The sequence below is a fragment of the Salmo salar genome, chromosome ssa26 (assembly GCF_905237065.1).
Source record: "Salmo salar chromosome ssa26, Ssal_v3.1, whole genome shotgun sequence".
In the NCBI taxonomy this organism is placed as follows: Eukaryota; Metazoa; Chordata; class Actinopteri; order Salmoniformes; family Salmonidae; genus Salmo; species Salmo salar.
The window spans coordinates 30,927,672-30,945,000 of NC_059467.1; the positions used below are offsets into that span (position 1 = coordinate 30,927,672).

General features: G+C 52.5%; 1 protein-coding gene across 1 annotated transcript in view; it reads left to right on the forward strand.

The window, feature by feature from the left end:
- The window catches only part of LOC106587632 (transmembrane protein 266), a 127,509-nt gene that overhangs the window by 9,465 nt on the left and 100,715 nt on the right, over nucleotides 1–17,329 (forward strand). Inside the window, exon 3 of the mRNA XM_014176200.2 lies at nucleotides 8,781–9,002. Within this exon, the coding sequence (XP_014031675.2) occupies nucleotides 8,781–9,002 (222 nt within the window). The remainder of the gene's footprint in view (nucleotides 1–8,780; nucleotides 9,003–17,329) is intronic.

A 17,329-nucleotide genomic window follows, 5' to 3' on the forward strand; every position in this document is an offset into this window, starting at 1 on the left:
CTCTGGATGAAACACTGATGTGTCTGTCCAACTTACACAAGTGGTGCGATGATGTTCTTTGTGGTTGCTCCCAGTTGCGTGACCTTCTGCATGGTCAGTGGACTGCCTTAAGCCAATTATGCAACATGAATAATGACCTTTTCGACCTGGCCAATAACACTTCTAATTCTATCATTTGGCTGAAGGGGCAGGCTGTGTGTATGTGTCCCAATGCCCCAAGGGAGACTCTTCTTGTCTTTCCCACTGAATAATACACATAACCTCTGCAGAGTGCCTTGGCTTTTTCCATTGTCTTAGAGTGAGTTCTATGTACTGTATATAAAGTATGCCTCTGAGCTTTTCTGCTGTGTGACTTTGTAGTAAACATATGTGATCCCTGCGAGAATTTAACTCACAATCTCTTACCAACTGAGCCACACAAGACGACAGGAGTCCTGGGCCACTACTGTCCATCTATTTCCATTGGCAGCTAGCCATGGCACTGGGTCCCTGCTTTGCATGCAGTTGTGCTGGGATGAGATGATGAGGTGTGGGGCTCTGAACAGCTTGTGTCTGCCATGACTGATCAGATGGCTGTGTTGATCAGTAGGGATGGTGAGAGGCCAGGACAGGTCTGGTCTAATGGAGACCTGTAGTGTAGGGCGAGAGGACCAAGGAGACTGAAGAGGAGGCTTATGTCTTTAGGTTGATCTTGACTGTGGCGTCTATAGTTCCTTGAGCTTATTTGGTCTCACTTATAGTCGAATAGTAGTATTTATTTAATTTTTTCCCCATTTTATAAGGTCATTGTCTCATGTACACAAACCCACACTGGGAAACACTCAGGGTCACTATCATTTAGGCCTACTGTGTTCAAGTAGTGTTTTGATCCAAGACGAGATGCTCTATATCTGTCTATATTCTGTCTGTATATTTTCCCTGCTGCTGCCAGCATCATTCCAGGTATATGTAAATGTATTGGTGAATAAAGATGATATACTCTGATTTACTCCTCACTCTGAGGTAAAAGAGTCGCTACCTGACTAGTATTTTTTCCCAGAGGTCTCTGTGTACTTGGGAAAAGAAAAACAATGTTGTAGGGGAGCATATTAAGTAGGGATTAGTCATAATGCTGGCCTTCAAACAGACCACATTAACATTTCAGATGGGGGTTCAGCTAGGGATGATGCGTGCCGCGCTCGTAAGAGAGAGAGCGCTTTCTCCACTGATTATGTGTACCATGTAACCTCTCTGTTTCACAAGACAGACACTGTTATCCGTCAGGCTTATCGGGAGAATTCCCTTAGAAATCCTTGTTAACCGCTTTAACTATTTCTTATGTGAATGTGTGTGAGAAGAACACACCTGGATATGCTAGCATGCACAGTATGCGTGGGTGCAGCCTATGTGGGTTTAATTTGTGTATGTGCGTCTGTGTGTGGGTGTGTGTCTATGTGTGCATGTGTGTGTGTGTGTGTGTGTGTGTGTGTGTGTGTGTGTGTGTGTGTGTGTGTGTGTGTGTGTGTGTGTGTGTGTGTGTGTGTGTGTGTGTGTGTATGTGCGTCTGTGTGTGCGTGTGTGTCTATGTGTGCATGTGTGTGTTCTGTGTGTGTGTGTGTGTGTGTGTGCGCGTGTGTGTGTGTATGTGTGTGCGTGTGTGTCTATGTGTGCATGTGTGTGTTCTGTGTGTGTGTGTGTGTGCGCATGTGTGTGTGTGTGTGTGCATGTGTGTGTATTCAGTGTGTTTGTATTTGTTTGTTCGTGGACATACATTAGGAACCACTCCAGGTGTGGTCTGCTCCCAGTCTGTCGTGTCCGTCGTCCTTGTGAAGGTTAGTGAGTCACTGTAGAGATTAGATTGGTCCTGGGTGCCTCCGAGGCCACTGACTCCCCACAACACAAGCACTTTACTGCACACCCTGGTCCTAGTGATGGTGATGGGGCACTGCCCTCCAACTGCACAGGTCAACCCTGATCCTATCAACAGACCATTACTGTTGACTTATCTCTTAATACTTTTAATGGAACTACAAGATGGTTTTCTTTCATTATGTAGGAGGTCGATATTGTTTTACTTAGCCTTGAGGAGTTGGAAGTGAAGGTGGAGGAGGAGGGGGAGGTGGAGATGGAGGAGAAGGTGGGGGAGGAAGTGGAGGAGGTGGAGGAGTAGAAGATGGGGGAGGAGGTGGAGGAGGAGGAGGAGTAGAAGGTGGGAGAGGAGGTGGAGTAGAATGTGAGGGAGGAGGTGGAGGAGGAGGAGGAGTAGAAGGTGGGAGAGGAGGTGGAGTAGAATGTGAGGGAGGAGGTGGAGGAGGAGGAGGAGGAGGAGGAGTAGAAGGTGGGAGAGGAGGTGGAGTAGAATGTGAGGGAGGAGGTGGAGGAGGAGGAGGAGTAGAAGGTGGGAGAGGAGGTGGAGTAGAATGTGAGGGAGGAGGTGGAGGAGGAGGAGGAGTAGAAGGTGGGAGAGGAGGTGGAGTAGAATGTGAGGGAGGAGGTGGAGGAGGAGGAGGAGGAGGAGTAGAAGGTGGGAGAGGAGGTGGAGTAGAATGTGAGGGAGGAGGTGGAGGAGGAGGAGTAGAAGGTGGGAGAGGAGGTGGAGTAGAATGTGAGGGAGGAGGTGGAGGAGGAGGAGGAGTAGAAGGTGGGAGAGGAGGTGGAGTAGAATGTGAGGGAGGAGGTGGAGGAGGTGGAGGAGGAGTAGAAGGTGGGAGAGGAGGTGGAGTAGAATGTGAGGGAGGAGGTGGAGGAGGAGGAGGAGTAGAAGGTGGGGGAGGAGGTGGAGGAGGAGGAGGAGTAGAAGGTGGGGGAGGAGGTGGAGGAGGAGGAGTAGAAGGTGGGGGAGGAGGTGGAGGAGGGGTAGAAGGTGGGGGGGAGGATGGGATGAGGAGGTGCAGGAGGGGAGGATGAGATGAGGAGGAGGAGGTGCAGGAGGGGGAGGATGAGATGAGGAGGTGCAGGAGGGGAGGATGAGATGAGGAGGAGGAGGTGCAGGAGGAGGAGGATGAGATGAGGAGGTGCAGGAGGGGATGAGATGAGGAGGAGGAGGTGCAGGAGGGGGAGGATGAGATGAGGAGGTGCAGGAGGGAAGGATGAGATGAGGAGGAGGAGGTGCAGGAGGAGGAGGATGAGATGAGGAGGTGCAGGAGGGGAGGATGAGACCTTCTAAACCCAGACCCCACAGCCCTGTGAAGTCTCACAATTACACAACCTAAAGGCACAGCCCAGTGGAGCGCCTCACTGTACAGCCCAGTGGAGCGCCTCACAGTACAGCACAGTGGAGCGCCTCACAGCACCTCACAGTACAGCCCAGTGGAGCGCCTCACAGTACAGCACAGTGGAGCGCCTTACAGTACAGCCCAGTGGAGCGCCTCACAGTACAGCCCAGTGGAGCGCCTCACAGTACAGCCCAGTGGAGCGCCTCACAGTACAGCCCAGTGGAGCGCCTCACTGCACCTCACAGTACAGCCCAGTGGAGCGCCTCACAGTACAGCCCAGTGGAGCGCCTCACAGTACAGCACAGTGGAGCGCCTCACAGTACAGCACAGTGGAGCGCCTCACAGTACAGCCCAGTGGAGCGCCTCACAGTACAGCCCAGTGGAGCGCCTCACAGTACAGCCCAGTGGAGCGCCTCACAGTACAGCACAGTGGAGCGCCTCACAGCACCTCACAGTACAGCCCAGTGGAGCGCCTCACAGTACAGCACAGTGGAGTGCCTCACAGGACAGCACAGTGGAGCACCTCACAGTACAGCACAGTGGAGCGCCTCATAGCACCTCACAGTACAGCACAGTGGAGTGCCTCACAGGACAGCACAGTGGAGCGCCTCACAGTACAGCACAGTGGAGCGCCTCATAGCACCTCACAGTACAGCCCAGTGAAGCGCCTCATAGTACAGCCCAGTGGAGCGCCTCACAGTACAGCCCAGTGGAGCACCTCACAGTACAGCCCAGTGGAGTGCATCACAGCGCCTCACAGTACAGCCCAGTGGAGTGCCTCACAGTACAGCCCAGTGGAGCGCCTCACAGTACAGCACAGTGGAGTGCCTCACAGCGCCTCACAGTACAGCCCAGTGAAGCGCCTCACAGCGCCTCACAGTACAGCCCAGTGGAGCGCCTCACAGTACAGCACAGTGGAGCGCCTCACAGTACAGCCCAGTGGAGCGCCTCACAGTACAGCCCAGTGGAGCGCATCACAGCGCCTCACAGTACAGCCCAGTGGAGCGCCTCACAGAACAGCACAGTGGAGCGCCTCACAGCACCTCACAGTACAGCACAGTGGAGCGCCTCACAGTACAGCACAGTGGAGCGCCTCACAGTACAGCCCAGTGGAGCGCCTCACAGTACAGCCCAGTGGAGCGCCTCACAGAACAGCCCAGTGGAGCGCCTCACAGTACAGCACAGTGGAGCGCCTCACAACACCTCACTGTACAGCACAGTGGAGCGCCTCACAGTACAGCCCAGTGGAGCGCCTCACAGTACAGCCCAGTGGAGCGCCTCACAGTACAGCCCAGTGGAGCGCCTCACAGTACAGCACAGTGAAGCGCCTCACAGCACCTCACAGTACAGCCCAGTGGAGCGCCTCACAGTACAGCACAGTGGAGCGCCTTACAGTACAGCCCAGTGGAGCACCTCACAGTACAGCCCAGCGGAGCGCCTCACAGTACAGCCCAGTGGAGCGCCTCACAGCACCTCACAGTACAGCCCAGTGGAGCGCCTCACAGTACAGCCCAGTGGAGCGCCTCACAGTACAGCACAGTGGAGCGCCTCACAGTACAGCACAGTGGAGCGCCTCACAGTACAGCCCAGTGGAGCGCCTCACAGTACAGCCCAGTAGAGCGCCTCACAGTACAGCCCAGTGGAGCGCCTCACAGTACAGCACAGTGGAGCGCCTCACAGCACCTCACAGTACAGCCCAGTGGAGCGCCTCACAGTACAGCACAGTGGAGTGCCTCACAGGACAGCACAGTGGAGCGCCTCACAGTACAGCACAGTGGAGCGCCTCATAGCACCTCACAGTACAGCACAGTGGAGTGCCTCACAGGACAGCACAGTGGAGCGCCTCACAGTACAGCACAGTGGAGCGCCTCATAGCACCTCACAGTACAGCCCAGTGAAGCGCCTCATAGTACAGCCCAGTGGAGCGCCTCACAGTACAGCCCAGTGGAGCACCTCACAGTACAGCCCAGTGGAGTGCATCACAGCGCCTCACAGTACAGCCCAGTGGAGCGCCTCACAGTACAGCCCAGTGGAGCGCCTCACAGTACAGCACAGTGGAGTGCCTCACAGCGCCTCACAGTACAGCCCAGTGAAGCGCCTCACAGCACCTCACAGTACAGCCCAGTGGAGCGCCTCACAGGTCAGCACAGTGGAGCGCCTCACAGTACAGCACAGTGGAGCACCTCACAGTACAGCCCAGTGGAGCGCCTCACAGTACAGCCCAGTGGAGCGCATCACAGCGCCTCACAGTACAGCCCAGTGGAGCGCCTCACAGAACAGCACAGTGGAGCGCCTCACAGCACCTCACAGTACAGCACAGTGGAGCGCCTCACAGTACAGCACAGTGGAGCGCCTCACAGTACAGCCCAGTGTAGCGCCTCACAGTACAGCCCAGTGGAGCGCCTCACAGAACAGCCCAGTGGAGCGCCTCACAGTACAGCACAGTGGAGCGCCTCACAACACCTCACTGTACAGCACAGTGGAGCGCCTCACAGTACAGCCCAGTGGAGCGCCTCACAGTACAGCCCAGTGGAGCGCCTCACAGTACAGCACAGTGGAGCGCCTCACAGTACAGCCCAGTGGAGCGCCTCACAGTACAGCACAGTGGAGCGCCTTACAGTTCAGCCCAGTGGAGCGCCTCACAGTACAGCACAGTGGAGCGCCTCACAGCGCCTCACAGTAAAGCCCAGTGGAGCGCCTCACAGTACAGCCCAGTGGAGCGCCTCACAGTACTGCCCAGTGGAGCGCCTCACAGTACAGCACAGTGGAGTGCCTCACAGTACAGCACAGTGGAGCGCCTTACAGTACAGCCCAGTGGAGCGCCTCACAGTACAGCCCAGTGGAGCGCCTCACAGTACAGCCCAGTGGAGCGCCTCACAGCACCTCACAGTACAGCCCAGTGGAGCGCCTCACAGTACAGCCCAGTGGAGCGCCTCACAGTACAGCACAGTGGAGCGCCTTACAGTACAGCCCAGTGGAGCGCCTCACAGTACAGCCCAGTGGAGCGCCTCACAGTACAGCCCAGTGGAGCGCCTCACAGTACAGCCCAGTGGAGCGCCTCACAGTACAGCACAGTGGAGCGCCTCACAGTACAGCACAGTGGAGCGCCTCACAGTACAGCCCAGTGGAGCGCCTCACAGTACAGCCCAGTGGAGCGCCTCACAGCACCTCACAGTACAGCCCAGTGGAGCGCCTCACAGTACAGCCCAGTGGAGCGCCTCACAGCACCTCACAGTACAGCACAGTGGAGCGCCTCACAGTACAGCCCAGTGGAGCGCCTCACAGTACAGCACAGTGGAGTGCCTCACAGTACAGCACAGTGGAGCGCCTCACAGTACAGCACAGTGGAGCGCCTCATAGCACCTCACAGTACAGCCCAGTGAAGCGCCTCATAGTACAGCCCAGTGGAGCGCCTCACAGTACAGCCCAGTGGAGCGCCTCACAGTACAGCCCAGTGGAGCGCATCACAGCGCCTCACAGTACAGCCCAGTGGAGCGCCTCACAGTACAGCCCAGTGGAGTGCCTCACAGCGCCTCACAGTACAGCCCAGTGAAGCGCCTCACAGTACAGCACAGTGGAGTGCCTCACAGCGCCTCACAGTACAGCCCAGTGAAGCGCCTCACAGCGCCTCACAGTACAGCCCAGTGGAGCGCCTCACAGGTCAGCACAGTGGAGCGCCTCACAGTACAGCACAGTGGAGCGCCTCACAGTACAGCCCCATGGAGCGCCTCACAGTACAGCCCAGTGGAGCGCATCACAGCGCCTCACAGTACAGCCCAGTGGAGCGCCTCACAGAACAGCACAGTGGAGCGCCTCACAGCACCTCACAGTACAGCACAGTGGAGCGCCTCACAGTACAGCACAGTGGAGCGCCTCACAGCGCCTCACAGTACAGCCCAGTGGAGCGCCTCACAGTACAGCCCAGTGGAGCGCCTCACAGAACAGCCCAGTGGAGCGCCTCACAGTACAGCACAGTGGAGCGCCTCACAACACCTCACAGTACAGCACAGTGGAGCGCCTCACAGTACAGCCCAGTGGAGCGCCTCACAGTACAGCCCAGTGGAGCGCCTCACAGTACAGCACAGTGGAGTGCCTCACAGTACAGCACAGTGGAGTGCCTCACAGTACAGCACAGTGGAGTGCCTCACAGCGCCTCACAGTACAGCACAGTGGAGCGCCTCACAGCGCCTCACAGTACAGCCCAGTGGAGCGCCTCACAGTACAGCACAGTGGAGATCAAATCTCTGACATGCAGAGAGAGAGAGAGTGTGAGAGAGAGAGAGAGAGAGAGAGAGAGAGAGAGAGAGAGAGAGAGAGAGAGAGAGGAATCACTGACTGTGAATCAGTGGGAGACTGCTTAGAACCTCCCTCTTCTCTCCCTTCTCCTCCTTCTCTTCTCCCACTTCTCTTCCTACTCATCCTCATCATCGCTCGTTCCTAATTTCACATTTGTAAGAGCTCCGATCCACTCATCTGACAACGTCACAGCAGACATGATACATCCGCATCTGCTCTGGTCTAAAAATATGCACCACAGGACACAGTGGAGGCTTGTGGATGGGCTGTGTGATGCTGCTAGAGGCCTGGCCCACAATAGAAACTTCTGATATATTACAGTATGTATACATACTCTGGAGGTGCTGACAAAGCTGTATAGAGGTGTTTAACTAGACTACAGAGGAGAATGAAACAACAGTATCAGGTGTTGTGCTTTGTGCTCCCTCAGTGTGTGTTTGCAAAATCAGTTGACGTACACGCTTAGAACAAAGGGTTCCAAAATGGTTATTCGGCTGTCCCCATAGGAGAACCCCTTTTGTTTCCAGGTAGAACTCTTTTGGGTTCCATGTGGAACCCTCTGTGGAAAGGGTTCTACATGGAATTCAAAAGGGTTCTACCTGGAACCAAAAAGGGTTCTTCAAGGGTTCTCCTATGGGGACAGCCCAATAACCCTTTTAGATTCTAGATAGCAGTTTTTTTTCTAAGAGTGTAGGTAGCGATTTAACGTCTAGAAGTTCAGTCTGCCTGTTTGATGAAATGCTAACACTTGGCAGGAGTGAGACAGAATAATGTTGATATTTGTTCTATTGTGCAACAGGACAGAGCTTTTTCAATAACTTTCTGTGTTTGTATCATTTCAACTTTTGTTCCACCCCAACAGAGGAAGTCATGCATATCAGACAATAATCCATGTCAAATCACTGGATATGCTCAGTTTGTTCCCTTTGTCCTGGTGCTCTGGTACCTCCCTGCAGAAGAGGCTCAGCCTCTATCACTACTCAGTTCACTGTGTGTGTTTCAATCAGATATCATTGATGCAAGGTGTGCTGTTTATCGCATCGCCAGTTGGTGTTTTTCTACAGCACTTCGATGGACTTTAGTTCCCTGTTTTGTCTGTTTCAAAGTAACACATGAACACCATCATCTCATAGTTTTGATTCTCAGACTTTGATATAGGATCTGGATCTCCAGGCGGTTGGGTTGTCGGACCTGGAGGTAAAGGGTGAAGCCAGACCCAGTGGAGGTAGAAGGTGAAGAGGCTTGAGCTCAGTGGGCTAACACAGTCGTCTTCTCTCCCTGTGTGTTTAGTGACGTGGTGGAGCAGCAGGCTGGAGGTCTATCAGACCTGGAGATCATCTCCCAGCCAGACCCAGTGGAGGAACATGGTGTGCAGGAGATGAACCCGTCCTGCATGGCTCCTGTCCAGCTGGTCAGCTTCGGCTACAGGGACCTTCCTCAGGCCCATCTGGACTTCTCCCTGGCCGGATCGCAGCTCCTCTCTAACCTGGATGAGGACGACAACAGGGAAGGGTGAGGCAATACAACTGTATTCATCCATTGAAAGGCACTGACGCTTTCTGACCGTACAGTAGGTAGCTATTGATAACACCAATAGGTCAGAACCTCAATAGGGAAGGGTAAGACGCTGTGGCTTCATTTACAGACTTCAGCCATTACACAAATAGGTCCAAACCTTGCACACATCTACAACCGTTCATAAGGGTTTGTAAAGATCTTGGGACCTGGCAGACGTTTCTATTAATGACTTTCCACCCCTTTGGAAATGATATATTCCCAATTATCCTCAGAAACGACCTGCTTCTGGTTTGAGAATGTGAGACGAAATGATGTAATTGAATATGGTGTCATGTATAATTATGCAGTACATCAAGCATTTAACAGAGGGAGGGCTGGGAAGGAGGGCAGGAACACACTGCCATGTACAGTGTCAGTTATGCTAATGGTACATTGGCCAACACAGAGGGACAAGTATGGATGATGTTCAATCTCACATGATTCATTGGTCCTGTTTAACTCATAGCCAGTACTGTAGCTACAACACAGGGGTTGTCCATCAGTGATAAACGGTTTCATATTTGCTATTTGGTCTACATATATTTCCTATGAAGGTCTAAATGCATCCCCTGAATGTACTGTGCTCTTCCAAGACCTGTATTGCAACATCCATAGTTTACCTTACTTGTGACACTGCCAGTTCCATTTTCTACCCTTAACCAGAATTGTAAGGTGCTAGGTTGATGTGTGATGGATGAGTCCCAGGCTATTTTAGCTGCCCTGCACGTCTGTTACTGTATGGTCTTAACAGATTGTCTCTTTCATTATACAGTAAAAACACGGTCCTTGTATTGCCGTATTGCAATGGCATCCTGTCCAGTAATAGTGACTCAGACCTGGTTCTTACTGTGAGTCCAGATAAACAACACCATATGCTTTAGCTTTACGGTCCAGCATCCCAAACAGACACACACCTTCCCTTCCAAGCACTCCGTTTGACACCAGATCAGGTCTCACTCCACTAGGCTCAGTGTTCGCCAGCTATCAGCCGTGCTCCTTAAACAGATGGATCCTACAGACGCACAGTCAACAGTGGGCAGTGCAATGCTGACACTAACACATTACTGTTGTTGTCGCATCATGATGCTGTGAGCTCACAGGCTACATCTCTCGTTTGCCCCATTTTCATGTCAAAAGTGCAACACACAGTAGCTAGCTACTCCCTGTCCCTGCTCCCTGTCCCTGCTCCACAACAGAGAACGCCATGTCTATGTCACACTGTTTTTGTCGTTCTGCTTGTTGTGAAATCTGCTGGCTGTGTATGGGCCCAAACACAGGAATTGTCCATCATTGGTTTGAAGGTGATTTGATCTGTATGTTACCACAGCAGTACTACTTCAACTACATTACTGTCAGGATCACTATTTCATATCCAAGTCATTAGTGCAAAATGGCTGCTTGTAAAATCCTGTCAGTGGGAGTAGTAAAAGTTATCATTCTCTACATTACATTTAATGAAATCCCATTTCCCATATAGAGCCATTATTGCATGGAACTCCGTTCCATCTCATATTGCCCACATGAACAGCAAACCTGGTTTAAAAAACAGATAAAGCAACACCTCACTGCACAACTCCTCTCCCCTATTTGACCTAGATAGTTTGTGTGTAGGTATTGAAGTGTAGGCTACATGTGTCTTTCGTATTTTATTTTATTGATGTAGTTCTGTCCTTGAGCTGTTCTTGTCTATTAATGTTCAGTAATATGTCATGTTTCATGTTTTGTGTGGACCCCAGGAAGACGGGGATCCTAATAAAAAACAACAACATTTAAATCCACGAGGCATGAACTTGTTCTATCTGGAGTACACCTTAAATGAAACACCAGTCATCATTATCAGGCCTGCGTTTGGTCCCTCCTCCCCTGGGTCGCTCCATTAGGATTTAGCATCAGAGGTGGAACTGGCTCCATTGTAAAGGACTCAAGGGTGAATCCCTGTTAAAGAAGGCTATTAGCCAGGTGATGGGAAGGTGTCAGTCAAACCTGTGTCCTCTAGGCCTGGGGGGACCATGGGTCAATTTCAATTGTATTTCCTTGATTCCTTGTGTCCTCTCACCTCTTTCGCAAAACTCATTGGAGGAGAAGGTCCGAGGTGAGGAACCTGCACTTGAGATCCACCCAATATTATTCTGTGGGTTTCAGCAGTGTTAGCTCCTGAATGCTTACGCACGTGCTTCTGTCTGCTTATTACCGTATCGATCAGCCCTCCTTGGACAACAGCAGCAGACCTCATTCCTCTTAGTGACCTTTAGTAACACTATTTAATGGAGACGCTCACTACTGTAGCAAGACGGCCATAATATTGTATCATGTTTACAATCTGATTTTGTGGTCCATGGTGGTCACTCTCTAGCCTTTGAGTGTCACACACAATATTTCAGTTTGAGTTTAGGAAGAACCCTTTTGGTTTCAGGTAGAACCCTTTTGGTTCAGGATTGACTGCTGTGGGAACAAGACAAAATTCTAAAGAGAGAGAAAACCACCTTTATAAAGGAAATGGGAGGGAAATGTTCCTGCTTTATTGCCGTAGCTGCTGAATGATGAAGTGAAGTTGGGAGGAATAGAGACGCTGGCAGCATCAGTAGCAGCAGTACAGGGAGGGGGTGGAAATCCACCATGGCCATCAAATTGATAATGTATCTCAGAGAGGAATGTGTCCTGTGGTCCACTGACTCTCTACAGAAAAGTGGATTGCCTTCCCTGTCTGCATTAGGTGGCTCATCTGCTCTTAGAGAGAGAGGGGTGCAGGGATGTACGGAGGGAGGGAGAAGAGGAGAGAGAGAGAGAGAGAGAAGGAGAGAGAGAGAGAGAGAGAGAGAGAGAGAGAGAGAGCACTGTAATACTGAATACTGTAACACATACGGGAGCGTGTACTCTGAAATGAGAATCTCACAACAACACAATGTAGGTATTTCATCAAGAAAAGGATGGTTCATTGAATGAGAGACAGTGGACAGTCATACTGAGTAGAACCCCTCTGATTTCAGTCAGCATGTATCATTCTCTGTTGGATAACTGTCCTACATTTAGCAAAGGAAACGTTTATTGTAAATGTGAACATCTCATCTCCAAGAAGTCAATTAGAACCATGTCTCTTATAAGTTTACTCTGTGAATAATGTGCAGGGATTGCAGGGCTTGATCGGGTACCAAACTTGACTTTGCTATGGTGTTCGTTGCTGACTTCATGGGTACAGTGACCGCATGCAGCTAGTGTTTGATCCACAGAGGCTGTATTTTATCACTGTGCTGCAGCAAGAGGCTGGGTGTAGTTCAGTAGCAACATCTAGTGGGGCTGAAGTGGTGGAGATGAATCAAGAGAAAGGCTCTCATGTCAACCTGCTGTGTGTGTGTGTCAATGGGCCTGGTCAAAGTACTGCACTACATAGGGACTTAGGGTGCCATTTGGGATTCAGCCTGTGATGAAGCACCTACCATCACCGACCGACGGCCATGTTTGTATATCATGGCCTGTAGCATTGTGAAGATGGAGCTGACCTTTCTGTTATCTCTCTCTTATCCACAGCCCCTACTCTATAGTCCCCCCTACTCTACAGTCCCCCCTACTCTACAGTCGTCCCTACTCTATAGTCCCCCCTACTCTACAGTCCCCCCTACTCTACAGTCCTCCCTACTCTACAGTCCTCCCTACTCTACAGTCCCCCCCTACTCTACAGTCCCCCCTACTCTACAGTCCCCCCCTACTCTACAGTCCCCCCCTACTCTACAGTCCTCCCTACTCTACAGTCCCCCCTACTCTACAGTCCTCCCTACTCTACAGTCCTCCCTACTCTACAGCCCTCCCTACTCTACAGTTCCCCGTACTCAACAGTCCCCCCTACTCTACAGTCCCCCCTACTCTACAGTCCCCCCTACTCTACAGTCCCCCCTACTCTACAGTCCTCCCTACTCTATAGTCCTCCCTACTCTACAGTCCCCCCTACTCTACAGTTCCCCCTACTCTACAGTCCTCCCTACTCTACAGTCCTCCCTACTCTACAGTCCCCCCTACTCTACAGTCCTCCCTACTCTACAGTCCTCCCTACTCTACAGTCCCCCCTACTCTACAGTCCTCCCTACTCTACAGTCCCCCCTACTCTACAGTCCTCCCTACTCTACAGTCCTCCCTACTCTACAGTCCTCCCTACTCTACAGTTCCCCCTACTCTACAGTCCCCCCTACTCTACAGTCCTCCCTACTCTACAGCCGTCCCTACTCTACAGTCCTCCCTACTCTATAGTCCCCCCTACTCTACAGTCCCCCCTACTCTACAGCCCCCCCTACTCTACAGTCCTCCCTACTCTACAGTCCTCCCTACTCAACAGTCCCCCCTACTCTACAGTCCTCCCTACTCTACAGTCCTCCCTACTCTACAGTCCTCCCTACTCTACAGTCCTCCCTACTCTACAGTCCTCCCTACTCTACAGTTCCCCCTACTCTACAGTCCTCCCTACTCTACAGTCCCCCCTACTCTACAGTTCCCCCTACTCTACAGTCCTCCCTACTCTACAGTTCCCCCTACTCTACAGTTCCCCGTACTCAACAGTCCCCCCTACTCTACAGTCCTCCCTACTCTACAGTCCTCCCTACTCTACAGTCCTCCCTACTCTACAGTTCCCCCTACTCAACAGTCCCCCCTACTCTACAGTCCTCCCTACTCTACTGCCCCCCCTACTCTACAGTCCTCCCTACTCTACAGTCCTCCCTACTCTACAGTCCTCCCTACTCAACAGTCCTCCCTACTCAACAGTCCTCCCTACTCTACTGCCCCCCTACTCTACAGTCCTCCCTACTCTACAGTTCCCCCTACTCTACAGTCCTCCCTACTCTACAGTCCTCCCTACTCTACAGTCCTCCCTACTCTACAGTCCCCCCTACTCTACAGCCCCCCTACTCTACAGTCCTCCCTACTCTACAGTCCCCCCTACTCTACAGTCCTCCCTACTCTACAGTCCCCCCTACTCTACAGTTCCCCCTACTCTACAGTCCTCCCTACTCTACAGTTCCCCCCTACTCTACAGTTCCCCCTACTCAACAGTCCCCCCTACTCTACAGTCCTCCCTACTCTACAGTCCTCCCTACTCTACAGTCCTCCCTACTCTACAGTCCTCCCTACTCTACAGTTCCCCCCTACTCAACAGTCCCCCCTACTCTACAGTCCTCCCTACTCTACTGCCCCCCCTACTCTACAGTCCTCCCTACTCTACAGTCCTCCCTACTCTACAGTCATCCCTACTCAACAGTCCTCCCTACTCAACAGTCCTCCCTACTCTACTGCCCCCCCTACTCTACAGTCCTCCCTACTCTACAGTTCCCCCTACTCTACAGTCCTCCTTACTCTACAGTCCTCCCTACTCTACAGCCGTCCCTACTCTACAGTCCTCCCTACTCTATAGTCCCCCCTACTCTACAGTCCCCCCTACTCTACAGTCCTCCCTACTCTACAGTCCTCCCTACTCTACAGTCCTCCCTACTCTACAGTTCCCCCTACTCTACAGTCCTCCCTACTCTACAGTCCCCCCTACTCTACAGTTCCCCCTACTCTACAGTTCCCCGTACTCAACAGTCCCCCCTACTCTACAGTCCTCCCTACTCTACAGTCCTCCCTACTCTACAGTTCCCCCTACTCAACAGTCCCCCTACTCTACAGTCCCCCTACTCTACTGCCCCCCCTACTCTACAGTCCTCCCTACTCTACAGTCCTCCCTACTCTACAGTCCTCCCTACTCAACAGTCCTCCCTACTCAACAGTCCTCCCTACTCTACTGCCCCCCTACTCTACAGTCCTCCCTACTCTACAGTTCCCCCTACTCTACAGTCCTCCCTACTCTACAGTCCTCCCTACTCTACAGTCCTCCCTACTCTACAGTCCCCCCTACTCTACAGCCCCCCCTACTCTACAGTCCTCCCTACTCTACAGTCCCCCCTACTCTACAGTCCTCCCTACTCTACAGTCCTCCCTACTCTACAGTTCCCCCTACTCTACAGTCCTCCCTACTCTACTGCCCCCCTACTCTACAGTCCCCCTACTCTACAGCCCCCCCTACTCTACAGCCCCCCCTACTCTACAGTCCTCCCTACTCTACAGTCCCCCTACTCTACAGTCCTCCCTACTCTACAGTCCTCCCTACTCTACAGTTCCCCCTACTCTACAGTCCTCCCTACTCTACAGTTCCCCCCTACTCTACAGTCCTCCCTACTCTACAGTTCCCCCTACTCTACAGTCCTCCCTACTCTACAGTCCCCCCTACTCTACAGTTCCCCCTACTCTACAGTTCCCCCCTACTCTACAGTTCCCCCTACTCAACAGTCCCCCTACTCTACAGTCCTCCCTACTCTACAGTCCTCCCTACTCTACAGTTCCCCCTACTCTACAGTCCTCCCTACTCTACTGCCCCCCTACTCTACAGTCCCCCCTACTCTACAGCCCCCCCTACTCTACAGCCCCCCTACTCTACAGTCCCCCTACTCTACAGTCCTCCCTACTCTACAGTCCTCCCTACTCTACAGTCCTCCCTACTCTACAGTTCCCCCTACTCAACAGTCCCCCCTACTCTACAGTCCTCCCTACTCTACTGCCCCCCCTACTCTACAGTCCTCCCTACTCTACAGTCCTCCCTACTCTACAGTCATCCCTACTCAACAGTCCTCCCTACTCAACAGTCCTCCCTACTCTACTGCCCCCCTACTCTACAGTCCTCCCTACTCTACAGTTCCCCCTACTCTACAGTCCTCCTTACTCTACAGTCCTCCCTACTCTACAGTCCTCCCTACTCTACAGCCCCCCCTACTCTACAGTCCTCCCTACTCTACAGTTCCCCCTACTCTACAGTCCTCCCTACTCTACAGTTCCCCCCTACTCTACAGTCCTCCCTACTCTACAGTCCCCCCTACTCTACAGTCCTCCCTACTCTACAGTCCCCCTACTCTACAGTCCCCCCTACTCTACAGTTCCCCCTACTCTACAGTCCTCCCTACTCAACAGTCCTCCCTACTCTACAGCCCCCCTTCTCTACAGTCCCCCCTACTCTACAGTCCTCCCTACTCTACAGTCCTCCCTACTCTACAGTTCCCCCTACTCTACAGTCCTCCCTACTCTACAGTCCCCCCTACTCTACAGTCCTCCCTACTCTACAGTTCCCCCTACTCTACAGTCCTCCCTACTCTACAATCCTCCCCTACTCTACAGTCCTCCCAACTCAACAGTCCTCCCTACTCTACAGTCCCCCTACTCTACAGTCCCCCCTACTCAACAGTCCTCCCTACTCTACAGTCCTCCCTACTCTACAGTCCTCCCTACTCAACAGTCCTCCCTACTCTACAGTCCTCCCTACTCTACAGTCCTCCCTACTCAACAGTCCTCCCTACTCTACAGTTCCCCCCTACTCTACAGTCCTCCCTACTCAACAGTCCTCCCTACTCAACAGTCCTCCCTACTCTACAGTCCCCCCTACTCTACAGTCCCCCCCTACTCTACAGCCCCCCCTACTCTACAGTCCCCCCTACTCTACAGTCCCCCCTACTCAACAGTCCTCCCTACTCTACAGCCCCCCTACTCCACAGCCCCCCCTACTCCACAGCCCACCCTACTCCACAGCCCACCCACTCCACAGATCCCCCACTACTCCACAGCGCCTACTCCAATCCACATGCGGATTCAGACTACCGGCAATTCACACACACACACACACACACACACACACACACACACACACACACACACACACACACACACACACACACACACACAGACACACAGACACACACACACGCATGAATGCATGCACACACACATGTGCGCACACACACACCACAGACAGAGAGAAAGCGAGGGCAGACACACAAGCTCTCTGGCTGCAGTACGTAGTGATTGTTATCTAATCGTCTGTAATCATGGTTCACTTCATATTCAACTTTATGTCTGCCTGTCACATTTCATTAGGACAAGCAGAGCTCCTTCAGTGGTGCCTTCCAACATCCAGATAGGCTCTCTCTTTGTCTCTCTATCTGCAGAGCATTCTCTCTCTCTATCCCGTTCTCTCTCTCTCTCTCTCTCTCTCTCTCTCTCTCTCTCTCTCTCTCTCTATCTGCAGAGCATTCTCTCTCTCTATCCCGTTCTCTCTCTCTCCCTCTCTCTCTCTCTATCTGCAGAGCATTCTCTCTCTCTCTCTCTCTCTCTCCTCTCTCTCTCATCTTTCTCTCTCTTTTCATATATCTCTGTCTATGTCTCTCCTCTCTCTGCAGAAAAATCTCCCCATTGCTGAATATCAGAGGATTAAATGT